The sequence below is a fragment of the Arvicola amphibius genome, chromosome 15, assembly GCF_903992535.2.
Source record: "Arvicola amphibius chromosome 15, mArvAmp1.2, whole genome shotgun sequence".
Classification (NCBI taxonomy): Eukaryota; Metazoa; Chordata; class Mammalia; order Rodentia; family Cricetidae; genus Arvicola; species Arvicola amphibius.
The window spans coordinates 18,394,457-18,421,940 of record NC_052061.1 but is presented as its reverse complement, the minus strand read 5'-3'; the positions used below and the strand labels follow the sequence as shown (position 1 = coordinate 18,421,940).

The 27,484-nt window shown below is 40.0% G+C and overlaps 1 protein-coding gene across 2 annotated transcripts in view; it reads right to left on the bottom strand.

The window, feature by feature from the left end:
• Nucleotides 1–1,106: 1,106 nt before the first annotated feature.
• Anapc10 (anaphase promoting complex subunit 10) overlaps nt 1,107–27,484 on the bottom strand; it is a 55,486-nt gene continuing 29,108 nt past the window's right edge. Inside the window, exons 5-6 of one of the 2 annotated variants that reach the window (XM_038312930.1) lie at nt 4,733–4,798; nt 1,970–2,081 (exon numbers count right to left, since the gene is read on the bottom strand). In XM_038312930.1, coding sequence (XP_038168858.1) covers nt 4,769–4,798 — 30 coding nt within the window. In that variant the 3' untranslated portion in view covers nt 1,970–2,081; nt 4,733–4,768. Of the gene's footprint in view, nt 2,082–4,732; nt 4,799–27,484 lie in introns of both variants that reach the window. The other variant, XM_038312929.1, reaches the window with a different exon arrangement.

Below are 27,484 nucleotides of genomic sequence, written 5' to 3'. Positions count from 1 at the left end.
GTCCACGCAGAGGCCCAATGATGGGAATATTGTGGAGCTCTCCCCTGAACAGCACATCATACAGAGGCCGTACAGGCCGGCTCAACATGGCATGATGTCAAGGGATGAGGATTGCCCTCCACATAGCCTAAGACAGGGACCCTGCAGTCAAAGACCTGCTTACTTTGGTCTTGCTAGATACCTTTTTGAGGAGCTTCAAGGATGGGCAACTGATGGTGGGACCGCCCCCAACCTAAGACAGGGCCCTGGGAACCCTATGACGGGTAATGGGGAGAAAAACCTGGTCCCCACTCGACCTAAGACAAGAGCCCTCATCACAGGCCATCATTAAGGGCCAAAAAATAATTAATACTACCCATAAGACACCCCTCTGTTCCCAGGAGAGGATAGGAGACTCCACTCGAGAGAAGGGTCCTCCTTGCCCCAGTCCCTTCTCCTATAGGTCTGACAATGTGGTTAGATTCTGACCAGTGCTCTCCACTTATTAGCTGCCTTCCTTAATAAAAGGAAGGGGGATTTGTCAGGGACCATTTTCCTAAGGATAGATTTGTCAGGGACCATTGTCCTTACAGGGATAGCAGAGGTCGTTGCCCTAAGGATGTTTACAGAGAACCCACCCCTCATCCCACTATCTTAAGAGCTATCCGTTAACGGAACCCACCCCTTACTCCAATGCTAATGGATCACATCTGTTAACGGAACCCACCCCTTACTCCAATGTTAATGAATCACATGCTTCGGCTTACACCAGGTGCTGGCTGATGACCTTCAGTTACCCCGGCAGAGTTCCTGCCTACCCCCCATTCACCCCATTCACGGGTATATAAGCTGTAACTTTCACCCCAATAAACGGAGACCTTGACAATAGAATCTTGCTTGGTCTCCTTCCTCTTCTTCAGCCCATGTCTTGCAGGTTAGCGCCCCTTCAGAGGACCCTGAATAGCTGACCCTGCCAGCGGGGTTACAGAGGGCATACCATGTTATGAACCAGTCAAAATGCATTGTTTAAGCCATGTTCTACAGGAAAAAAGAAAGCTATTTCTTCTTAAATTCTCATAGGAAATATCTGTGGAAGACGTTACAATTTCAGACACAACTGGAAGTTCTTCACATAAGTTCTTTACATGGACGGATATAAACTGCAAATTAAATGGCAATTTCTAACATGATATTGTCAGAGAACAGACAACCCTGGGGTTACAAATATTTCATGGAAGAGAGAAGGTAGGACAGATATACATCCTCTACATCAGACTGGCTTCTCCCCTGCTGAAGTTCCTACTTCCTTTAAGACAGGCTTTCACTGTATAGGCCACGCTAACCTGGAACTCACAATCCCGTCTCAGCCTCCAGAATGCTAGATTACAGGCAAGGGTCAAAAGACCTCAACAGACTGGTCCATAACAGACATCTAATGCCAGTTTATTGTGATATTATGCCTAAAAAGGATCACACATTTAAAAAAATTAAATTTCCCCTACAAAAAATTAAATCTTACATTATTAAAAATTACAGGTACACTAGAATAACAGAGTTTTGTTCCTAAATACCCAACAAGCATTACATAAAATAATCATATGCTAGTAAAAAAATTATGTACATCTTGAAATTTTCAGTTTAACTAGTTTCCTTTTAATATAAAGAAAAATGTAAAGATTGGCTTCAAATTCACTTTTAGTAATATAAAATATGAACTTTATTGTATAAAACAATAAACAGGCATTTCCAAAAAATTATTTATCTAAGTTAAAGTATTTTAAATGTATATAAAATTGTGAAATACCATGCTTTACCAATATCCCACGACAGGCTAAAACACATGTCTACTTTACTTCCGTCCCATTTTCAAGTCACCGTATTGAACGATACATCATAAAATCGATGGTTGTGCATCTAGGGAACTTTCCAATAGAGCTCTCTTCCACTGGTGTGTATATCTTAATCTGTCTCATGTGGGTGTCTCTTCCATTTTGGTGATTGGCTAGAACGGCGATCTGTATCATGAACGTGCGAGTTGGCTTCTTATGATTGTCAGTTAAAGGAACGTGAATCCAGCCACTTGGTTCCACCAATTCAAGTTGCTGATAAGAAAAAAAAATCCAATTATGCTTTCACTCTATGAATAAGTTTATATTGAATGCATTCTATAATTATTCTTAGATTTCTGCTCGCTGAAAGAATAACAATATACTAACCACCTTGCTTGGCCTACTAACGCATGGCTTCTTAGATTTGTGAGCCTTTACATGACACTGAGCATATACATAAAACGGATATAGAAAGCATATATAAAACAGATATGGAAAGCAAACATTTACTGATAATAAATCAGAAAAGACGACAGTAAGACAATTCTTTGGTATATATACTTTCATAAGCTATGAAAGGCGGAAGGACTTGAAAGTAAAAGATGTAGAGCTCTGTCAGTATTCCTCAGTTGACTGATATTTTGACTTTATAATCACAGATGCCAAAAACCTCACTTTGCACAAATACAGAGTACAAAATTATAGAAGTATATTTAGGGCTATTTTAGAAATTATGGAGATTCTATCATATTCCTGAACCACGTCACTGAAATTCAAGCCAGAGTCTGCACTGTTTAATTTGCTGTTCTGTTTTTATCCTGTTCCAAATAAAACTTTTAAAGGGAATTGTCACTTTTGTAGATCAAAACCAGAAGAGGTAAACTTCATTCCTATATGATTCTATTTTCTTAGGAAGAAGTTTATAAGTTAATATAAATTTCATTACTATCAAGTTTATAGGCTCCTTCCTGCTTTAAAGTTCTTTTTCTTTCAAAGTATTGAATGTGACCTCAAAGCAAAACTCCCTTTCCTCAAAGTACATGTGTACCATACATGCACACTCCACCACCACCAACTTTAAAAAAGAAGAAATACCACCTCTAGGGATAACCAATTACTTTCTGACTGGATTCAAGACCCAGCCCAAAAGAAAGACCTTGTGCCTGTTAGTGTAAACTTGGCCAAAAGCCTATGAGTGGGAAGGTCATAGGCCCAATAGGAAATCCACTACTTGTTTGGCTAAACTGACATGCTATCAAGCTGTAATTTAAATACTAATGTTTATACCCATAGACCAGTGCTGCTCTCAGTCCTGGTCAGAGGTTTCTTATTGCCATGGGTGGTGGTTAACTCAAAGTCTCACAAGTAGTCAAAACGCTGACAATAAATGAAAATGAAGTGATCATCCATAAATGGAGCATCTATCTAATCCCCTCCAAAGTTCAGAGGGTATCTCGGCAGAGAGGCAGAAAGGTTGTAAAAGCTGGAGATAGAGAGGTGTGCTGTGAAGTCCTGTGGCTGTGCCGCAGCTACTGTACTCATGACGACATACCACCTACGGTTACTACACGAGACCTGCACAAGACAGCCTGTAAACACCCATCCTGAGTGGGAAAGGAACTCATGAGGCCTCACCCCTCCTTGAGGAACTACTGGCAGTTGGGGGGGTATCTTTTTCCTTAGTGGTGTAGCACTAATAAATTGTCCTTATTTTAGTAAATAACTTTCCACCTATACATACCAATCCAAGTTCCCACTCCTTCCCCTCCTTCCATTACCTCCACATACCCTCCCACCCCACCCCCAAATTCCACTCCTCAGAGAGGGTAAAGCACATTGCTTTGGGGAAGATCCAAGGCCCTCCCTACTATATCTAGGCTGAGCAAGGTATCCCCATTCAAAGAGAATAGGATCCCAAAAAGCCAGTACACGCAGTAGGTATAAATCCTGGTGCCACTGTCAGTGGCCCCTCTCAGTCTGCCCCAGCCATGCAACTGTCAACCACATTCAGAGGAACTAGTTTGGTCCTACGCTTGTTCTGTCCCAGTCCAGCTGGAGTTGGTGAGCTCCCACTAGCGCAGGTACGTATCTTTAATCCCAGCGCTTGGGAGGCAGAGACAGGCAGATCTGAATTTGAGGGCACCCTGATCAATAGAGAAAGTTCAATATATTAAAATGCTCATAGAAACATTATATATAATTGTTTGAATACACACTAATGGTCAAAGAAATAAAGTGTATTCCTAATGTAGAATACCATACAGCAGGAAAGAGGCACAATCCATGCTAATCTATATCGAAACTACATGTAACATATTTCCTCTGTAAGCAAGCAAAGTGAAAGGCAGTTTTTTTGTTGTTTTGTTTTTGTTTTTTGGTGACAGGAAGAATAAATACTAGGCTTCAGACTTTGGAAAGTGTGTAGAGGATTTCTTTAGGAACTTTATTTAACTGTTCACTATTACAAAGAGCATTTTCTGTGAAAATTCAATAAGCTTTTTACTTTAGTGTGTAGATTTTTGTTTGTATCAGTATTAAAAACAAGAATTGTTTCTTTCTTTAAAATGACCCAGAATTTCCTTTCTGCATTGCCGTGCTCCCTGACAGCCGTGTGACAGACAAGTTCAGTGAGGTCAACAGGTTTTCAGAGGCCATATCTGTATCACACGCCTTTGTAAGAGGGCAGCGAAAAAGTTTCAGGCTTTTGCTGCTTTACTGTGGAAAGTGATCTTTGCTGTCCAGGAAGGACAGAAGGAGGAACATTGCCTAGGTAACAAGCAGTGTCCACATCTCTGACTTGTCCATTACCTTTTACCTATTCATGCTGTAGCTACTACTGTCTTCTTCCTCAGGGCTGCTTGGAGTCAGTTCCCTGAGTAAAGTATGGACCCGAACACGCTCTCCTAAGCTTCTCAGCACAGTACCTGAACCACATTATCCACAGCAGCGATGAAAGAAATTCATACTAAACCAGAGGCAGATTCTGAAACCTGCAAAGATCAAGAATAGACAAGGAGACACTGACTATACATCACTGAAAGTGTGCAAAGGCTGGGCTGGAGAGATGGTTCAGTGGTGAACAGCACTGGCTACTCCTCCATGGAACCGGGGTCCAATCCCCAGCACCCACATGGAGGCTCATAAGCATTGGTTAACTCCAGTTCCAGGGAATCTAACACCCTCTTCTGGTCAATACAAGCACTGCATGCAAGTTGTACACAGGCATACACACAGGCAAACACACACAAACACATAAAGTAAGAAAAAATTTAAAACGGGTCAAGGGATTCACAAACATTTTGGTGAATTACTTTCATGTTGTAAAATAAGAACCACTACAGGGGCTTCTGCTCTGTCACATGAGACCTTTGACCCCCTAACCCTAATTTCCTTTAGGGTCATCAGGATGCTGGCTTAATGCATCTTCAGAAATCTAGCTCTCAAAGTCAGAGTAACCATGCTCATCACTGCACCTTCCAATGTCCATGCCCTACTCTGTATATTATCGGGGCTATACCTTTCTGTGACTCTCTTGTCACGAGAAAACATAAAAAGACAAAACAACACTCAAAGTGCTCTCACCTAATTCTAACTTGGTAAAATGTGATACATAAGGATCATAAGGAGCCCACTTAGATGAAAATTCATTCAGTCAACAACTTCCATGCCTTCTATACAGCAGGATGTGGACCGTTCTGGAAGATGCAGTAAGAGAAAGTAATCACCAAGTCACTGTGCTTTGTGCTCTTTATGATCAGGAAGTACATCTCATCACTAGTCTTTATGCAAATAGCATAGACTATGATCTGCAAGCACTCTGAAAAAGGAGTTCTGCAAATATACAGACTTTTCCTTTTGCTCTTAGATTCAACAGAATTAACAACTGAGGCACTGGGGAAAACATATAAATCCATAAAAGCCAGGAGAACAACAACTAGACAACACTGAAAGGTGGTAAACTGAGAGAAGTCTGCTGGACAACTAACATCCAGTTCAGCTCCATCCATGACGTTCATTGCAAGACGGTGGAAAGACAGGGCTGAGAGGAGAGGAAAGAGGACTAGAAACCAACAAAAAGCAAGGTAACTAAACTTCAGTATCTGAACCTGGAGGCAAGGTACTTCTGAGGGAATGAATAGCAGGTTGGAACAGATATAAACCAATAAGCAAACAAAACTGGCCAGCATTCTCAGCTGCTTTTGGTTGGTCAAGTTCCTTCCCCACTCTTACAGAGAGGTAAGACATTTCTGTGTGAACAACTCGGAAAAGGCAAACTTTTAGAGCTAGGCAAAACCAGGAAAAGATGGCAGAATCATATGACCCAACAGCAAGGCCCTTGGTTCCTTCATCTTGCTCAGCTACAAGAACACTGACTTCTCCATAGGTCATTTGTATCTCTCTACAGACTCTTCCATCTATCCTGTTAGGTACTTAGGTGAGATAAGAAATCATTTCTGGGCAAAATGGGAAGTTTGTAAGAAAAGAGCTACAGATAGTGAAACACAAATACCCTCGATTTAACAGATTTGATTGAATGACTAATCACTTTGTGTTGAACACCATTCTAATTTGTTTTGATAAAAATAAAAACAAATGTAAGCAGTTTGTATTCTAGTGGGGGATGATAAAAAACCCAAATATGTATTATTAAGCATATCAAATAATAAAAACAGTGTGGGAGAAAAGGAGAAAAGAAAAAGCCAAGGCAGAAGCATTGAGAGGCACGTATATGCAGTTTTAAATAAAGTGAACATTCTAGACTTTATAAAGGGAATGTGAGCAAAGACTTGAAGGACATGTCAGTTCCAGCTTGGTCACACAATCACAAGGCCCACCTCTAATATGAGCAAAAATTGTAACTCTTTGAATATGAGAAAACACCCAAGAATCTACCAGCATATGAACAAATAAAATAAAATAGAAAGTGAAGAAAACAAGTAAAATTTAAAAAAGGGAATTTCAGTGAGAGGCACTGAAGGGAATGCGAGAAATTTCGAAACAAGCAACACATAAATATCTCCAGTGACACATATCCATGAAACAAGAATAAAATGCTGTCCTCTTAAAAACCAAAGAACAGAAAAAAAAAATCCTAGAAATTAAAAAATATGCACTAAGATTAAATGTTCTTTAAAAAATAGAAATTAAGGGGCTGAAGAGACGGCTTTATGATTAAGAGCACTGGTTGCTGTTCCAGAGGTCCTGAGTTCAATTCCCAGCACCCACACGGTGGTTCACAAACATCTATAATGAGATTTGGTGCCCTCTTCTGGCTTGTAGGCATAGGTGCAGGCAGAACACTATATACATAATAAATAAATAAATCTTTAAAAAATAGAAGTTAAATTAATTGCTTGGAAAACAAAGGGAGATGGGAATCTACGCACAAAGTATTACAGTTAAAAATGTCAGTCTGACTTCTTGAGAGAGAACAGAGAGAACAAAAGGAAAAATATCAAAGCACATGAGCATGTTACAAGGCAAATGTCCCCAAATTGAAAGGAGTCCAACACAATGACAAGGCACTGCACCATCAAAGTTCAAAGCATCAAGGATTAAGAAATTATAAAAGCTTCTAGAGAGATAACAGGTCACATGTAAAGTATCAGAAATTAAAAGTTGTATTTCTCAACATTTACACTGAAAACTATGAGGTGATGGAGAATGTGTTTAGAATAATGAAGGAAAATCATTTCCAAGATAGAACTTCAAACCCAGCCAAATCATCTCTCAAGGGTGAGATTAAATAAAGTTTTCAGTCATACAGGATTTCAATAATTTACCTCCCATGTGGAAGATGAATTCCACCCAAAAAGGAAGCAAAACAAGAAAGATGAGGACCTGAGATTCAGAAATAAGGACTCTGCAAACAGAAGAGGTCAGAGAGATGAGAGAGATGAAGAAGTTGAGGGGAAAAGAGCTAAGGGGATAGCTATGCATGCCTGGAAAGCACACATAGAGCTGGGGTTTAACTACAGGAAGAGTCCAAGGAGAAGGATCTAGGAGAGACAATCAGGCGAGCCTGGGGAGGCTTTAGAACTGCCAGAGAATGATGTGGGTCTGGCCCCAGGGAAAGGCAGGCTTGAGTGCAATTACAGTAAAAATCCAGCAACAAACAAGCCACCTCTAGCACTCCCAGAGAGATACATCCTCAGAAGAATCAGGGCAATTGATTCTAGACAGCAGTGCTGGGGCTATGGACCACCTGTAGCGGCCTTGTGATGTGTTAATGTGGTTATCCACAGTTCATCCTTTTCATTAAGTGGTATACAAGGGACATTTTCATGCAAAAAGTAGGGAATGAGTCAGAGGTGGTGGTCTACACCCAAGGTCCCATCTACCAAACATGCTGGGGTGTGACAACTACTAGACAGGCTTAGGAGTTCTAGACCAGCTAGGGCCAAACAGGAAGACCTCATTTTATACAAGAAACAAGGAGACAAATAACTGTTGCAAGGGGCCAGGAGTGCAACACAGTGGTGGAAGAAGCTGGAGACCTGAGGGCTTGATTCCAGCATCTCCAAAGGGAGAGAACGTAGAGAGTAGTAGTGAGGCTGCAGTGGAGCGTAGAAATGAGGCTGCGGTCCCTTTCTGTTGAGTATTACTCAAGTCTAGCAGGTCCACTTCAGGAGATCTGCAGAGGCCCACCTGCAATCACCTTTTCTTCCTCAGCTTCTTCAAGTCCTGGACAGGAAAGTACAAGTCTGAACTCATACCACCTGAGAGGAACAGCATCAGCTGACTCTGTAGGACACTCACATCATGAGGCTAGAGGCTACGAGAGCTAGCACACACAGAAGTGTTAGCTAATGTTCCTGGGTGGCAGACTCTTTGCAGACTCAGGGTGCCTTACGCCAATCTTCACTTTTAAACTTCTGCTCTCTGTACTTCCACAGTATTGTTTGAATATATACAACCTTACAGGGTACTGTATCCTATGTGAGGAGAGCACAAAATCCCTGTGATAAATCCCTTGTTACACACCCCTTGTACAAACACACTGAAGGAGCAACTGAGCTGACATCCAGGAAGAGATGAATACAGAAAAATACTAAGTGTGGCTATGTCAAGGGATACTTTATTGAGCTGTCAGAGAAGCGAGAGACACATTGATAAGTATTTGAAAAAATAGGGCAGGAGAAAGAGATTGTGAAAGTCCTGGATAAATCCAGACCCCCTAGTAGGAAAAAACAGAGCCAAAAATCTAAGCAGGGAGAGAAGAATCAGAAATCTAGGATTAGACGGACGGTTCAGTGACTCTGTTTCAGGAACTAGCTGAAGATAAAGTTAGATTATAATCGTGAGACTAATCTTGGAGAAACAGGGAGTTGCCCCCTTGTGATCATTACTGGTATTTTCGGAATTTTCTACGACGCCCTCCCTGCCCCCTTCAGATTACTGGGCTGTGGTTTCTTCCCTTAAAAACCCCTTCTCCCAGTTACTCGGGGTCGAACTCCTCCCCTGTGTGGGTTATGAGTTTCGGCTCCAGTGCACTGGTACCTGTCAATAAACCTCGTGTGATTGCAGCAAGGATGGTCTCTCGTGAGTTACTGGGGGGGGGGGGGGTCTTGTTATCCCGAGACTTGAGTGAGAGTCTCCCCACACCGGGGATCTTTCAACTGCTATTAATTTCAAGAAAAATAAGATAATGCTTCCAAATGAATAAACATAGGGCATATATATATATACATATATATATATATATAACATAGATGTCCACAATAATAAAATATGTATGAGTTCAGCAAATATCTACATGAAATAACTATACCAAGAAAATGAAGAAATCTATATGAGACCAAAACAAACAAACAATCAAAAACACCAAACACAGGCACTATAGACCTAAATCCTGATTAAAGACATCAATGAAGTTTCCTCACTTTATAATTTCCTACTTCTGGGCACTTACTCTATTGAGCATTCTTTTAAAAAGTATCTAGACTGACAGTTCAACCTTGTAGCAGCTCTATGAGGTATGCTATTTAATAATTTTACTATTTAATTAATATACTATTTAATTAGTATTTAAGAGTATAGGCATTTTGCCTGCTTGGATGCCTGTATACACTATGCATGCCTGGTGCCAACAGAAGCCAGATGGTTGTGAGCTGTGATGTAGGTGCTGGGAATCGAATTCAGGTCCTCTGGAAGATCAGCCAGTGCCTCCAGCACCTGTTGTGCTATATCTGTACACTGTGTGGAGATATATTGCTGTGATTGGTTTGGTAAAGAGCTAAATGGTCAACAGCTAGGCAGAAGAGATAGGTGGGACTTTTGGGCACAGAAAGAAAACTTGAGATGAATCTAGATGCAAGAGGAGATGCCATCGAGATGCAGAATGAGTCAGACACACAGAATGGGAGAGGTAAAGGCCAAATGGTAAAAATGTAGATTAACAAAAAATATGGTTCAAGTTATAAGAGCTGTGGGGGCCAGCCATGATAAGCTAAGTATAGGCAGGTCATCCAAAGGAAGTTCTTTACTTCCAACGATTATCACCTGCCAGAGTAGAACTCCCATAGATAAATTTAAGAGGCCTGAGTCTCAGTAGTTTACCCTGAGGCAATGCCTGCTTGTGGAGGAACCACAAGTTGAGATAACCCGACCATCCCCCCAGGAACCGACCATTCAAAGGAAATGCCTAACATTCTAACCGCTGTAGATAGGACCACCTGCCAGCGCATATTCACCAGTACATCCTAGAAAAAATGTCAGTCAATCAGAGGTCCTGAACCTTAGAAACCCCTCATCCATCCCCCACCTTTACTACCATAAAAATCCAATTCCAACTGAGCTCAGGGCTCTCTGGTTATTCCAATACGTTGGATATGTGGAGAGACCGAGTTTGCAAACTTGATCAAAATAGAGGCTCTTTGCTTTTACATACAGGACTTGGTCTCCTTGTTGGCTTTTGCCAGGACTTCGAGGATTTGGGTATAACAAGAGCTAGTGGGACAAGCCTAAACTAATGGCCAAGCTTTCATAATTAACAAGTCTCTGCGTCGTTATTTGTGAGCTGGCAGCCAATGAAAAAGCTTGCTGCAAGCCTCAGTACACTATAAAGTCAAAGGCAGTGAGATGTCAGTTTTCTAGGATCAGGGTAAACAGCACTACAGAAAGTCAGTGTTAGTAGATGATGCCAGAGCTGTGCTTTTGGATCCTTATAAACCCAAAGAAACACATATTACATATAATACATATTTTTAAAATACTTTCGGTTTCATGAAATTATATGACAAAGTATATTATAAGATTCTTTTATTAAGTGCAAATAATTTTTCATATAATATAATCTTATCATGGCTTTTCCTCCCCCAGCTTCTCCCTTCTCCACCCACCAAATTCACATTCTTTCTTGCTTTCATTAAAAAACAGGCAACTAAAGCAAAACAAACTAGAATAGGGCAAAAATGAGCAACAAACAGAAAAAAAGAGCCGAGGAGAAAGCACAATAAACACATACAGACATAGAGACACGCAAATTTACACACACAAAAATCCCATCAAAACACAAAATCAGAAACTATAATAATATATAAGAAAGACTTGTAAGGTTAACAAAAACCAAAAGTCCCAAACAAAGCATTATGAGACAAAAACAAAAATAACTTCAAAATCCCACTGAGTTCATTTTGTGCTGGCACATCTACTACTGGACAGAGAGCCTTCTGAAGTGTGGGTGTGGACCAGTGATGCTCCGTCGGAGTGCAGAGAACTAATTTTCCCTTTGTGAGTGCTTGTCGATTGGAGACAGTTTCTGGGTCAGAGACAGGGGCTTGTTTTCCACTTTCCCCATCTGGCTCAGACCTGTGTAGGTCCCGTCCTGTGCAGGCTGCCTCACTCTCTGAGTGTCCTGCGATGTCGAGAAGTCCTTGATTCCTTGATTCCTCCATCCCCACTGCTCTAACACTCTTTCGGCCTCCACTTCAGCAGATCCCCTGAGCCCTGGGGGAGGATTTGATACAGACATCTCACTCCAGACTGAGCATAGTCCAGTGGTGGGTTCCTGTATTTGTCCCTTCTACCATAGGAAGAAGAGTCTGGTGATGGCAGAGGTGGACACTGATCTGATTTCTAGCTGCTGTCTACAGGATGCTTTAAACCATTCACTGAACTGTCAGAGAGTGCCACGCACCTGATATAGTTGAAAATTTTGTAGTTCAAACAAGTCGCACAATTAGTCTCAAGGTCACTGTGGTGGTTTGAATAACAATGCTCCCTCCCCCAGACCCAGAGGGAGGGGCAATATTAGGAGGTGTGGTCTTGTTGGAGAACTGTGTAGCTTTGGTGGAAGAAGTTTGTGACTGGGGGTCCGGCTTTGATGTCTCAGATGTGCAAGCCACACCCAGTGCTCCAGTCTCTTCCTGCTGCCAGCAGATCTAGATGTAGACCTCTCAGCTATCTTCCAGCACCACACCTGCATGCACACCACCATCCTTCCTTCCATGATGATAAGGGACTAAACCTTTAAACTGTAAGCCAACCCAAAATGAATACTTTCTTTTCTAAGAGTTGTGGTTATGGTGTCTTTCACAGCAAGAAAACATTAACTAAGACATCTATGTGGTAAAGGTTAGATGGCAGAATTTCTGTATTTACTTATTTGTGTGTGTGTGTGTGTATAAGTGCATACATGTGGGTGCCAGAAATAGATGTCCACATGTTCTTTTTCATTTTATGTGTGTGAGTGTCTTATGTGTACCACACAGGTAGGTGTTTGGTTGCTCATAAAGGCCTGAAGAGAGCGCCGAATCTCCTGAAACAGAAGTTACAAATAGCTGTAAACCACCACATGTGTATGTAGAACTAAATCCAGGCCCTCTGCAAGAGCAGCAGGTATTCTTAACTGCTGAGTCAATACCTTATTTTTTGAGACAATCTCTTACTGACTGTAATGTCAATTTAGCTAGACCAGCTGGCTGGCCAGTGAGCTCCAGGGATCCACCTGTCTCCTTTCCAACTCTCCCTGCCACCCAGCATGAGGTCACAGAAATATCCATCTTTTATGGGATGCTGGGGATTCAAACTCAAGTCCTCATGCTTTCTAAACATTCAGTTTATCTACAGAGTCATCTCCCTGTCCCAGACGTCAAAATCTGAAAGTACTTTCACCACTAAACTTCTGGACATCACAAAAGAAATAAAGGAACTGAACCATGTCTCTCTGGGAGAAGAAGAGTAAGACATCACACCCAGAAAATGAATAAACATTCATTCAAAAGCCCTCATCCTACTCAGTCTTTAAAGAAAGGCAGAACTTTGAAGGAGAGTAGGAGTAATTCAATCACATGAGTCTCACAAGATACAGTGAGTCTCTGTGCACAGAGATAAGTCAGGACAATGAGGGTAAGAACATTCTTGTCAGATCCAGGCAGAAGCAAAACCCAGTCCACAGTTCTAAATATCTGAATGTAAGCATCTCTGAGGGGCCTCAGGAACAAGTGAAATAGCCTCCAAACACAATTTGCTTAAAACATTTCTGATTTCCATTGGCCCTATAATTTATATGACCAGTGTCTTTTATAAAAATACAAAAGCATAAAACATCAAACTCATACCTTACTTTCAGAAGGGTTGCAACAAATTCACGTTATCGGGTTAAGAAAAAAGTGACAGTATACAAATCAGTGTTTTGGAGTGAGAGACAACAAATTTTACTTTATGTAAGTTTTAAAATGACTGGACTAACTCTACTACTTACAAACAGGCTTAGATATCATTTGACTTCATGTGAACTGCCATCTTTGAGAAAAATGTTAGCCTGTTTCCTAAAACTGCAGCCACTGCCAACTGTGCAGAAAAAGCGAGGCGTTCTGTTCTATTCACAAGCACCAACAAACAGCCCACTGGGGAAATGGCAGTGTGCCAGGTGCCCTGTGAGCAATTAGGCTTCGTGGCAATCACAAAACTCAGATCCCTGAGGCCCTTAAAAAACTAACATGTTAAGGACTTGTGCTTTTACTTCTCCCCAGAAGCCATATGTGAGATACAGTTTGCTTAGATAGCAATCTTTTCCATCCTCTAAACTGAAAAAGAAAAGATTAAGACAACTAGTAAGTAAATAATTGAGTGTAACACATGGGAGGTTAAAAAGCACCACTGCCTACCAGATCTACTGACTAAAATGTAATAGCCTGTCCTTAAAATACAGTAATCTGGTTCTGATCATCCGAATTAAAAATTAAATGCATACAACTACCAGGAAATGCAAAAAGACATTTTTATTGATCAAGAAACAAAGGCAAATGAGCCTAAAATGATCTTTATGAGAAGCAAGTGAAATGTTAACTCAGATTTTCTCTTTTATTAACGTCTACAGTACAAAGTGTCTAAGAGGAAAACACATGCTGCACCGTATGGGCAACTGCAGTCTAGACTTTCTATCTTACCGAACTGAGTCCCCTCACCCCGCAGTACTCCAAGTCTGAGTGGAGGTCCGGCTGTCCATCACCCACTGGATTACAGCTGGAAATTCACTGCCTGACTGTGACACAAACCTCACAAGTAGCATGGATGCAGAAACAGATGAAGTGGATAAGCTCACAAATGAAAATTACTCTTTGGGTACATAAATACACTTCCTAACATGCTTCTTTCTGGCTTAGGAAGTGATTATTTAGAGCAGTGGTTCTCAACCTGTGGGCCACAACCCCTCTGGGAGTCACAAATCAGATACCCTTCATATCAGATATTTACAATTCACAACAGCAGCAAAATTACAGTTATAAAGTAGCAACAAAATTGTTTTATGGCTGTGGATCACCATAATATGAGGACCTGTATTAAAAGGTTGCAGAGATAGGAAGGTGGAGAACCACTGATTTATAGTCAGCTGAAAACACTGCCAGAAAAAAAAGTACACTTAAAGACTCTGAATTTTAAGTAAAATATAGGATATTTAAGATATTATTATGTGTATCTAGTCAACAGACTTCACTTTATAATAAAATAAATTTTAAATGGTGAAAGTTAATATTCAATCACTCTTCATGCATGTCTTCAACAAAGATCATAATTTCTCAGCCCCAATTCTAATTTCATTTAAAATTGTCCATTTTTTTACAGTATAAATACATAAATGGCCTTATTTGACACTTTCTGATGTGACAGCACATACCATATATCTGTGACAAATCACCCTATAAAGCTATAAAGGAAGCTCTCACAAACCGGGAAAACAAGGACCAAAAAGTGTTTTCGCTACATCCAGAAAGCACAAAGTTTTTATATTCCAAGAGGAATTTTTGGCGGGGCGGGGGGGGGGGGGGGGGGGGGGCTGACAAGCAGACACTGATGGCTGCACAGCATCCTGCAGACACCCTGCAGGCAGCTCTCTAGTTTCCTGGGCTTATGCTGTAGAGGTATTGGCACAATGGGAAGTTCAACACCGTAATTGCTTATTTCTCTGTTCCTAGCACAAGAGGTAAAGACAAAAATTAAGCACAAATATATAAATATAAAATGCTTTAGTTATTTTTAAAGGATGTAAATTTACAACCATTACACAAATAAGGAAGAAGCACAGGGGTGGGGGTAGGGAGGGTGGGTTGAAGCAGTGCTCCAAAGGTTCAGTTTACAAGGACCTCACACAAAGGTTTTTTTCTTGCCTCTGCAACTCTTACTAGAAACAGTATTATTTGTTGAAAATGCACTAGCTGCCAAGAGCTACGGTCCATCTAAAGCAAAACTCTTAAGATGGAAATAGAGTGCTAATACAAAAAAAGGATAGGATTCTGTATACAAATTTCTATAAAAATCTATTTAAAAACAAGGTGAAATTTTAATTTTGATAAATTTTTTTGCCTAAAAATGTGTAAAAACAGGTAAAATTGTAGACCATATACTAGTATATTGGAACAATCAGAAGTAATGAAATTTCCACTCTCTAATTAACCTTTTCTCTAAGTTATTGGGAATTCAGCACTGCCCTTGGTTCACATGAGGAACAATGGGAAAATTTTCCGAATGGTTGAACACTAACCCTGACAAGTGTGGAGAGCCAACTACAATACATTATATGGTAGCATAACTTGCCACCCACGCTGCTGAGAGAACAGCTTTCAAACACATGCATTGAGCTGGAAAACCACAAAATCCCTTATTACACATTGTCTTTCTTACACTAGGTGAAATATATCATCAATTCTTTCCATTATAAATCTTTTTATATCACTATTTTTGAAATCCATTTATAATGTGTTGTTTTCTGACAATGTAGAAGGTGTCTTTTTTAAAGGAGAAAATACACTAGTTTTCATTCTCCTACAGTGTTACAAATAAAGACTAATACGACAGGACAAAATCTCCTATCATTTTATCCACATTATCTAAGATGAGCTTCAAGAAAAAACTCTGTTTCTTTCTCAGCACTGGACAAGAGCTCACTGCAACACTAGCATCAGTGACTCACATGGACAAGTGCAGTGCAAACACATACACACCTTCTCTCAGAAATTCAAATACACTATTTCACTACTTTTTGGAGATTCAAGATAGTTAAAATGTTTTTTAATGAGCTTCCTGTAATATTTTTGCCTGATTTATTCCTCTCCCAAATGCACCTCATATCTTTTATATTTCCTTTTCTCAACTCCTGTCTAGCATGACCCATTTCCATGGATAGCCCACTAACTGAATTATAACATTTCAAAAGTTAAAGATGTTAATGCTTTTTCTAGGGTTTTCATTTAGCACGTTGTTGGCAAAGACAATTTTATTTTTAAGTATTTCTATAATGATAGGATCAATTAGTTATTCAAACGGGCCTGAAACGTAACAATACATAACATAACAATACTGGCCATCCAAGGAAATTTTACCTTAACAATCTATAGCTCTATAATTTGCTCCAAGTCAATAATGCATTATTTGACAGAAACTCCAGAGGAGAACCATACATGCAGTTTCCAACATCCTCATCAAGATTTAGTGTCTGCTCTACTTAAAATAGTAACAAAACATTTAGGTTATCAAGCACTATTTATATCTTAAAGCACAGAAGAGCATGTTTATTGAATGCTTATTATGGGATAAGCAATATGAACAAGCACATCAACTATGACTACAAATTTCACAGAGTTAATAAGTGGAAAAATTAAGATCTGAAACCAATTCTACCTAGATCATTTGAAGCATCACTGAGCCTAAAATGTGTAAGATGATCCTTGATTTTCTGCCACTATCATCAATGCAAAGCTCTAACGCCATTCCAAAAAAAGGATTATACTCAATTATTAATGAGGAATACCTTGAAGATTAATGAGTAAGTAAGGGTGTTTTGACACTGATATGGTTAAATCAATATCTAACTTCTATTAATGGTGAATAAACATTGCCACTTTTTATATCCATTCCTTCTCAAGTACATTCATAGATATAAATGTGCACGTGATTGCTGACACATGCCTGCAGCTACATACATGCCTGCGCTCCCCCTCCCTCTCCTCTCTCCCCCCCTCTTTCTCTCTCTCTCTCTCTCTCTCTCTCTCTCTCTCTCTCTCTCTCTTTCTCTCTCTCACACACACACACACACACAAACACACACACACACACACACACACAGATACAAACTATCACACATCAGTTTCTAAGGCAAAAAGTACTATTCGTTATTCCAGAACATAAAACACGAAAAGCTTTACTAACACCCTTGGTGCTGAGATGTCAATTTCTTTCCAAGAATTTTTCAGAGGTCATAACTGTTCTCTAGGTGTTTGTCTTTGGTTTCACTTTAATAATTTTTAAACGATGTTAAAGAGGCATGCCCTGAGTCAGGCAGTGGTAGTGCACACATCTTTAATTCCAGTACTTAGGAGGCAGAGGCAGGCAGATCTCTGTGAGTTCCAGGACAGCCAGAGCTGTTACACAGAAAAATCCTATCTCTAAAAACAAGAATAAAAACAAAAAAGAAAATAGGCATGCCCTGAACACTTTGAAAACTCAGTAACTTGTGCCAGCTTTCCCACCTTTAGGATGCTATGATGACTCTCACAGCTTCATTCACTGTTCAGTAAAAAAGTTTAGAAAAATAAATGTGCAATTAGGAAAAGCAGAGCTTTTCTGAAACTTTTAGCTTGGTTTACATCTTGACAGTTAAGATGCACATAACTCATTTCTTTTTTAAAAAGAAAAATTCTATTTATATTCTCTGTAAATTTTGCATTACCAACTAAAAATAGCACATTCTTCAAGACAAGGAAAAGTGTAAGTACTCAGAAGTAAAACTCAAAGTTATCCATACTACTAAATCAGCTTTATTTTTAAAATGATGCCAATAAAAATGAATCTCAAAACATAAAACACTTGGAGAACAAAGTGCAAAACTCCAAGGCAAAAGTTACCCTATCAGAAGATCAATGTTTCAACATAACAGGGCTCTATTAGATTTTGTGTTAGTAGACAACATGAAATGGATTTAAACTGCTTAACTGTTCCTTTACACACAACAGTAATTCACTGATAGTGTAGTTTCAATGGATTAAATCTGTACTATATGAAACCAATAGAACCTGTATTTGTATAAAAAGCAGATGAGTTGTTGGGGTGGACACCGAATGCCAGACAGTAATGATTTTTCAAAGTCAACAAGTGACACTTCAAGGCTGCATCCAGTACCAGGGAACCCAACAATCTATTTACTTTCTCTTGATCAGACCTTAATACAGATAAGACATTTTTATTCAGTGCAGTGCAGCCTCAGGCAGCCAAATGGGTGCAAGGCTAGAGCAGCAGTCAACAAAAAGCCAGAGGGAGAAGCTGGAAAGGGCATTTGCATATGACTGAGACCACTGTCACTAGTGGAGAGGACAACAGATGACTGAGACCACTGTCACTAGTGGAGAGGACAACAGATGACTGAGACCATTGTCACTAGTGGAGAGGACAACAGATGACTGAGACCATTGTCACTAGTGGAGAGGACAACAGATGACTGAGACCACTGTCACTAGTGGACAGGACAACAGATGACTGAGACCACTGTCACTCGTGGACGGGACATAAGCGTCGTGACTAAAGCTGAGTGTCTACTATTACTCAGTTAATAATGGATGTCTATGATGTAGGTGTGTCTTGTATCTATCTGATGATTTCACTGGTTAATTAATAAAGAAACTGCTTGGCCTAAGAGGTTAGAACATAGGTGGGTAGAGTAGACAGAACAGGAAGAAGGAAGTGAGGTAGATGGCTCAGACAATTGTCCCGCCTCTCCTCTCTGGGACAGATGCCATGAAGCCAGCCACCAGGTCAGACGTGCTGAATCTTTCCCGCTAAGACACCACTCGTGGTGTTACACAGATTAGATATGGGTTAGTCAAGATGTGAGTAAGGGGCTGAAACTAATGGGCCAGGCAGTGTTTAAATGAATACAGTTTGTGTGTTGTTATTTCAGGGCATAAGCTAGCCAGGCAGCTGGGAGCAGGAGGGTGGGAACGTGGCCCACAGCTCCTCACTACAGAATGGCGCCCACATGGATAACTGAATCCACAGAAAGCTTGAGAAAGCTTGGGAAAGAATAGAGTAAAGCATGGCTTCTTGGTGGCAGCAATTTCTCGGGTCTGCTCTGCTTGCTAGAGACAAGCAAGCGCTCTCATCTAAGAGAGGCTTCCTGACTCAGCTTTAGTTGCAAAACCCTGCAGCTCTTTTAAGAGGTCCTGCCACGAAACACTTAAACGATGTTGATGAAAAGCTGAACGCATGCTTTTCGGTTTTTAGCCGCAGCAGGAAAAAAGTTGTGCTGTTTTAAAATGCTGGCTTTTTTGGGCCGTCCTGCCAGGGCAAACTCTGACTCTTTTAAGCAGGCGGTCCTGACTATGGAGCTTTTGATTGTTGTTTAACACTTTTGCAGCCTGCTTGCTGGCAGGGACCTTGAACTGCTACAGAGTTGTGGTGATAAACATGGCTATAGCCAGTACCTCTGCCATGAGGCTGGAAGGCTAGGGAATGGGCTGGATCTAGCTGTCAAGGCCATGGCTTTGGTCCTACCTATGTTGCTTGGTAAATTAAGAGACTCGTGTGGTCAGAAAAAGAGAGATATACAGTAAGGAGAAACTCAAAGACAAAGAAAACCTCTAAATGGTTTTCAGTGTGTTAAAAATATATGCAGGCTAAAGGTTAAAGTTCTTAAAAGTAAAAAAAAAAAAAAGGAAGTAGTTTGTTGTGGTGGTACACACTTTTAATCCCAACACTTGGGAGGCAGATCTCTGTGAGTTCAAGGTGTGGTAGCATACACCTTTAATCCCAGCACTGGGGAGGCAGAGGCAGAGGGATCTCTGAGAGTTCAAGGACAGCCTGGTCTACAGAGTTATTCCAGGACAAAGATATACAGAGAACCTGTCTCAAAAAGTAAAAGTAAATATAAAAGAAATAGAGGTTAAAGTAAAGCCACATGAAGATGGAAAATGCACAGAGAATCTTGATACTGTATGCTATTATGTGCTCTTTGAATTGTTTGAATGCTGAGGAAGGAGCAACAGCTGCTAAAAGATATTTGTTTATAAATGCTGCTGAACTAATCCAAGAAAGATATTTTGAGAATACCTTGACTTCAGAATTTGGATCTAAGGATATGATACTTTGGAAAAGAGATTCTTCTTTTGTTTTTACAGAAAATGAGACCCTATGGACTGCTTCTATCCCAATATGGTATGATAGACCATGCCCTCCTGAAAGTTTGCTGTGAACACCTTCAGAAAATTACTTCACCCAACTGATGACTGAGATCAACCTGGCACACAGGATACACCATAAAAGATCTGATTAACAGTGTCCCCATTCAGCAGGAAGCAGTTTGGTGAGAAATAACTGCGCCCATATTCCCAAATATTGTTTATAAATGTTCTTTTACATTTAAAGGGGGATATGATATAGACATGAATAATTGGCATTGGTATGGATTTTAAGGTCAATTTTGTTATATGTATATGTATTTCTGATCTTGATTAAGGTATTATGATTGTGTAGTTCATTTTAAAAATGTAATGTATAATTAGGAAATATAGGTTGTTAATGAATAATCATTGATAATAGTCAAGCTTGTAGTCATGTTAGTTAGATTTTCTAGATATATAGAGATATATTTCAATTAGATAGGCATACTTCATATCTTCCAAAGACTACAGAATATGGCATTTTAAATGTTTTAATAACTTAGGGCTTTACATGATAATGAGACACATCTGCTCCTGGCAGCACCAATCTACTTCAAGAGGAAGATGGGCATCGAAGAGGCTCCTTATGGAGTTTGATAGCCATTTGGGCAAGAAACTGCTCTTGCCTGGACTGATGCATAGACTGGACACAAAGAACCCGCAGAAAGAGGACTGCTGAACTTGCCTAAAGGTGAGATGGTCTTTCGGGGTTCCTGATTCATGAAAGAGTCTGTGAGACATTCTGCAGGACACAGCAGATACTGACTGAACTGTCTTTGAAATTTCCTGCTTCATGGAAATGTCTGCTGGAAACTATGGGCCTGAAGGCCGAAGATGGATGCCCCAATGGTACAGAGGAACTTTGGGTGACTGTCCAGCGAGTTGTCTCTGTCATTTCTAGAGTTTTGGAAGTTGCTTACTTCCTGTTTACTTAGGTAATATTATATCCTTCTGGAGTCTTTGATGGAGTTGAAGAATAGATAATTATAGTTTTCCTTAGTTATGATAAAAGATAGAGTAGATATAAGTAATGTAACTATAATTCTTGCTTGATAACTGTTTGGTTATATGTAATTTTACTATGTTAAAGTGAAAGCCTTTCTTATTTGTTTAAACAGAAAAAGGGGAAATGATGTAGGTGTGTCTTCTATCTATCTGATGATTTCATTGGTTAATTAATAAAGAAACTGCTTGGCCTAATAGGTTAGAACATAGGTGGGTGGAGTAGACAGAACAGGAAGAAGGAAGTGAGGGAGATGGCTCAGACAATTGCCCTGCCTCTCCTCTCTGGGACAGATGCTATGAAGCCAGCCACCAGGTCAGACGTGCTGAATCTTTCCCGGTAAGACACCACTCGTGGTGTTACACAGATTATTAGATATGGGTTAGTCAAGATGTGAGTAACGGGCTGAAACTAATGGGCCAGGCAGTGTTTAAATGAATACAGTTTGTGTGTTGTTATTTCGGGGCATAAGCTAGCCAGGCAGCCGGGACCAGGGCGGCGGGAACGTGGCCCACAGCTCCTCACTACATGTCTACATAACATATCTCCTCTCATCTTTACAGTTATTAAATAGGGTAGGAACTGTGAATCTGTTTTTTTAAATAAATATTAAAAAATAAAAAGGACAGACCATATTATAATACCAAGATTCCAATCCTGATCTGACAGACTCTAAACATGAAGCAGCATGTGGCAAAGACAATCTAGAAACCTGCTCCTTCTCTGCTTTAGGTCTCATCCTTTTGTCCTCTCTGAAAACAATGTTTAAATCCCAGATTGCAAATGATGAAGCCGACTGCCCTCCCCACTAGCCAAGGCTGAGAACTTGGAGTTCAGTGGCAAGTGCACTGTGAGCAGACCACCTCAGTTTAGATGGAGTTCAGGGAGGCGTGGGAAGCCCATATTCTAATAATCTGGACTTCAATTAACAGAAAACTCTCAAACATGAATTCCAAATTTATCTTAAGCAAATCCCTCCTAACACAAGGCAGCTCTTGATGCAAAAGAAATATTCCAAAGGCAGGAGCACCCCTCAAAATCTCACTGACAAGTCTCAGAGAAACAGTAAAATGATTTTTTAAAAATAACTAATGAGACTAACATTTCCCAACAAGATCTTATCAACTAGCTGAGCATAATGTTTTTCTGATCTTAAACATGAAGCAGTTCTTCCCTAAATCCTAAGTCAAAAAGGGAAAGGGGGGGTGTTCGTATCATTCCTCTATCTGTGCTTACCCTCCAAGATGCCCTCCTTATTATACTAAACCAAAGTTTCTCATCATAAGATGTAAATTAGGAATCTTCTAGGTTCCCCAGAAGTATGCTTAATTCCCTTTATCATTATTGTCTCTAAGAGCATAAAGTTCTATCAAAAAGTAGGCCCACAGGACAGATGATTTAAGGACTGATCTGCCTTTAGTCCTGTTCTTCACTAAAGCTGAAACAGATGCCCTCTTCACTGTTTTTAAACTAAGTATCAAAATACACTGCAGGAGGGAAAAATGTATAAAATATTAACTTAATCTAGTAAGTAAGCCAACTATTTAGCCACAATGGAAGCTAGCAAATCTCTCTCTCTCTCTCTCTCTCTCTCTCTCTCTCTCTCTCTCTCTCTCTCTCTCTCAAACACACACACACACATTATTTAATAGGTCCAAATTTATTACTAGCATTTAAAATAAAAGTGTTATTCCTAGTTCTGACACAGTACAGAGATTCTTTCACTTATAGACTAGATTCCTAAGGCCCATCATTAAACTTACCTAAGCACATAAGTAAATTTTTAGTACAGAAACAATGGTTATATCATCTCATCTATTGGAGGCTAAGAAAGTTGGCATACTTTCCTTTCTCTCCTACTCCTTGTGTGCCTATGAATTAACAATAAAGAGAAATCCTATGATGGAGGACTCTCATTGGTTAATAAAGAAACTGCCTTGGCTTTTTGATAGGACAGGATTTAGATAGGTGGAGTAGACAAAACAGAATGCTGGGAAGAAGGGAAGTTAGTCAATTGCCATGCCTCTCCTCTCTGGAAGAGACGCCATGGAGCCAGCCACCAGGTCATACATGCTGAATCCTTCCTGGTAAGCCACCACCTCGTGGTACTACAGATTACTAAATATGGGTTAAAGCAAGATGTGAGAATTAGTCAATAAGAGGCTGAAACTAATGGGCCAGGCAGTGTTTAAATGAATACAGTTTGTGTGTTGTTATTTGGGGGCATAAGCTGGCCAGGCAGCAGGGATCCAGGCAGCAGGGACACAGCCCGCAGCTCATCACTACACTCCTAGATATCCTATAAAATCAAGCTTATGCAGTACTGCAGTCAATACAGAATATTTACAACTGCAGAAGAACATGCACACTATCCAGGCAGTTTGTAATTTTAATATAATAAAAGTAAGGGAATTTTAACTCTTGCGGGAATATTTCACAGACCCAAGAGTAAGTCTTAAAGCAACTGGCATCATAGTTATGCCAACACATATTTTGTAGGTAAAATATCTTCAGCAATTCATAAAATAAGAAAACAAAGATTCAAGATTAAATTCTGAGGTTTGGCAATTATATAAAATGATAATGCTCAGTGGACAATGAAAACAAACGTATTATGTTTTATAGGGTATATAGAGAAAATAATTCATTTTTCTCATAAATTTCAAGGAATATGTGAAAAGCCAGAGTCATGTGTATGATTATTATTAAAAATAACAACACTATGTAAAAAACATACATTGCCCAGATTCAATATAGGTAAAATGAGAGGCAGATCTAAAATCAGGAGCTTGCTGAATGTTCTACTCTCCCTAGAACAATATAGAGACATCGTCCAGTTTTAAATAACTGCAAAGTACCTTCCTGTTAATTTCAGAGTCATTTCCAGAGCCTGGTTAGTTGGGTTAGTTAATTCAGTACAAATTGAAATGCTGTAAGTTAAAGAATATGTTATTTTAATTGCATATTTTTAAAAATCAGGGTTAAGTATTACTACATATGAATATTACTACATATGAATTTTACTACATGTGAAATCAAAAAAACCAGAGACACTTGTAAATCCCTAGGTATTGCTACTCTACTCACAATACAGAAGGAGCCTGGTCTACAGAGCAAGTTCTAGGACTGTCAGGACTGTTACAAACAGAAACCTTCTCAAAAAAAAAAAAAAAAAAAAAAAAAAAAGAAAATGCCTCCATCATCACCATCCCTGACTTCAAGCTCTACTATAGAGTTATAGTAATAAAAAGTCAGGTGGATCAATGGAAGACCCTAGCACTAATCCACACACGTACGCTGATTTTTGACAAAGAAGTCAAAATTGTACAATGGAAAAAAGGAAGCATTGTCAACAAATGGTGCTGGAATAACTCATTATCAACATGTAGAAGAATACAAAGATCCGTATCTATCGCCAAGTGGATCAAAGACCTCAATATAAATCTAGTCACACTGAACCTGATAGAAGAGAAAGCAAGACTTTGTTGGAGTAAGTACGTCACAGGAGGGGATCAAGGACTTTAAGGTCTCAGATATAGCACGCCCAGTGTAGCAGTCTCTTCCTTCTGCCTATGGATCTAGATGTAGAACTCTGAGCTCCTTCTCCAGCACCATGTCTACTTGCATGCTGCCATATCCCACCATATTAATAATGGACTAAACCTCTGAACCGTAAGCCAGCCCCAATTCAATGTTTTCCTTTATAAGCGTTGCTGTGGTCATGGCGTCTCTTCACAGAAATAAGTGTTTTGCCTTCATTACATGTGTGTCCTGATGCCCATGGAGGCCAGAAGAGTGCTTTGTATCCGTGGGTACTGGAGTTACAAATGGCTGTGAAGCCACCAGATGGGTGCTGGGAACTGAACATGGGTCCTCTAGAAGAACAGCTATTCTTCTTAACTGCTGAGCCGTCTCTAGTTCCAAGAATTCACTTCTTACAGTTTCCATAGTGCCAAGCTAAGGACTAGCTTTTACTCCCTGACTGTCCTATGTACATGGCCCTCTTACCCTTAGTAATGTGGTGACCTGTATTTTTTGTTTTATTGAAACAAGATCTCACTAGTCCCGTTTTTTTTTTTTGGAACTCTTAGTCTTCTTGCTTAAACGTCCCACCATAAGTGGCTCCCTTTTCCTTCCTTTCTTTCTTTATTAGAGATAGTGTTTTCCTGTATAGCCCAGGCTCACCCCCATCTTACTTTGTAGTCCAAGCTGGCCTTGAACACGGGCTTCTCTTGTCTCAGTGCCCTGAGTACTGGTGAGTGAGTTGAAAGAACTGCAGCAACTGCTCTGCACTCCGTAGCATTTGCAGAATATCCTAGGAAGGGAGTTTAGTCAGGCACCTTTCTTTTTCTCTCAGCTCGGTTTACCGGTTTAGGTAAGCAGAAGACCTTTGGATCTTTAGTTTTCAAAACGAAGAAATGAAAACATTGGAGTAAAGCTTGGGATGAAAGGCTGTATGTAAAAGGCAGTGAGTGTTTCTCTTTCATGAAAGAATTAAGAAAAGTCATCATACGAGGATTTGTATATTTTTGGACATCTTTCCTCTTTTGCTTAAGTTAAGGTTAATGAACAGAAACCGTAACTCAGCTGTTTTGCTGGTATTTTTAGAATGAAGATTCTATATTCTAAATAGTGTAGGAATGATCACAACTAGTTTTGATTTGGGTGCTTAGTCAAGTAGGCAGAGACAGTAGATAGGGAAGACTTGAGTGGTGGAGAGAGAGGGAGAGAGAGACAGAGAGAGAAAGAAAACACAGAACTCTGCATGCCATGGTGCACCTGTAGAGATCAGTGGACGACCTTGAGGAAGTCAGTGGATGACCTTGAGATCTGTCTTACTTTGCTTTCTATTGTTCTGATAAACATCATGGCCAAAAAGCATCTTGGTGAGTTTATTCATAATAGGTTTGTTTTATGTTAAATAGGTTTGTTCATAATAGGTTTATTTAATGTTAAAGCTCATGTTAAAGTCCATCACAGTTTATAGTCCATCACTAGGGGAAGTCAGGGCAGGGGCTCAAGGCAGGAACCCAGAAGCAGGAACAAAAGCAAAGGCCATGGAGAAACAGGCTTACTCAGTCTGCTTTCTTTTAAGGACCACCTGCCCGAGGATGGTACCACCTTGGTCGGCTGGGCCCTCCCACACTGATCATTAAGAAAATGACCTTCCTTGCTCATATAATTCCTCCTCTCTCTCTTTGACTGGACTCCAGGAGCTGAACCCAGTGCTTAGCTGTGGATTTTTGCATCTACTTTTAACAGTTTCTGGATGGGGGTTCTATAATGACAATTTGGGTAGTCAATAATCTGATTACAGGAGGCCAGTCCAGACACTGTTGCTAAGGAATCTTAGCTGGGGTCATCCTTGTGGATTCCTGGAAATTTCCCTAACACCAGGTTTCTCCCTAATCCCATAATGGCTCCCTCTATCAAGATATCTGTTTCATCGCTCTCGCTCTCTCTCCTCTCTCTCTCTCTCTCTCTCTCTCTCTCTCTCTCTCTGCTCCTCCCCCAACTCAATCATCTCATTCCCTCATGTTCTCATGAGTCAAATTTATAAGGGAACACACACACACACACACATCAACCCTGCATCTGAGTGTACATCCAAGGAGTTGAAGCTAAGTCTGGAGACATGCACACTTGTGCCCACAGCAGCATCAGTCTTTAAACTGACAACACGTAGGACCAATGCAAGTGTCCACTGGACAGAAATAAGCATAATGTCAAGTGTGGGAGTATGTAAATGAAATATTCTGAACTTAAAAGGAAGGAAATTCAGGCATAATGCTTTAAGACATCATGCTAAGTGAAGTCAGTCACAAAACACAAACATTGCATTATTTCACTTGCATAAAGATTTACAGTATAGTCAAATTCATAAAAAAACAGAAAAGAATATACAAATTCATGAGGAATACAGAGAAAAATGAAAAGCTATGATTTAATAAGTACAGAATTTCAGTTTTGAAAGTAAAAAGTTCTGAACATCTGTTGTAGTACTGAACTATATATGTTAACTT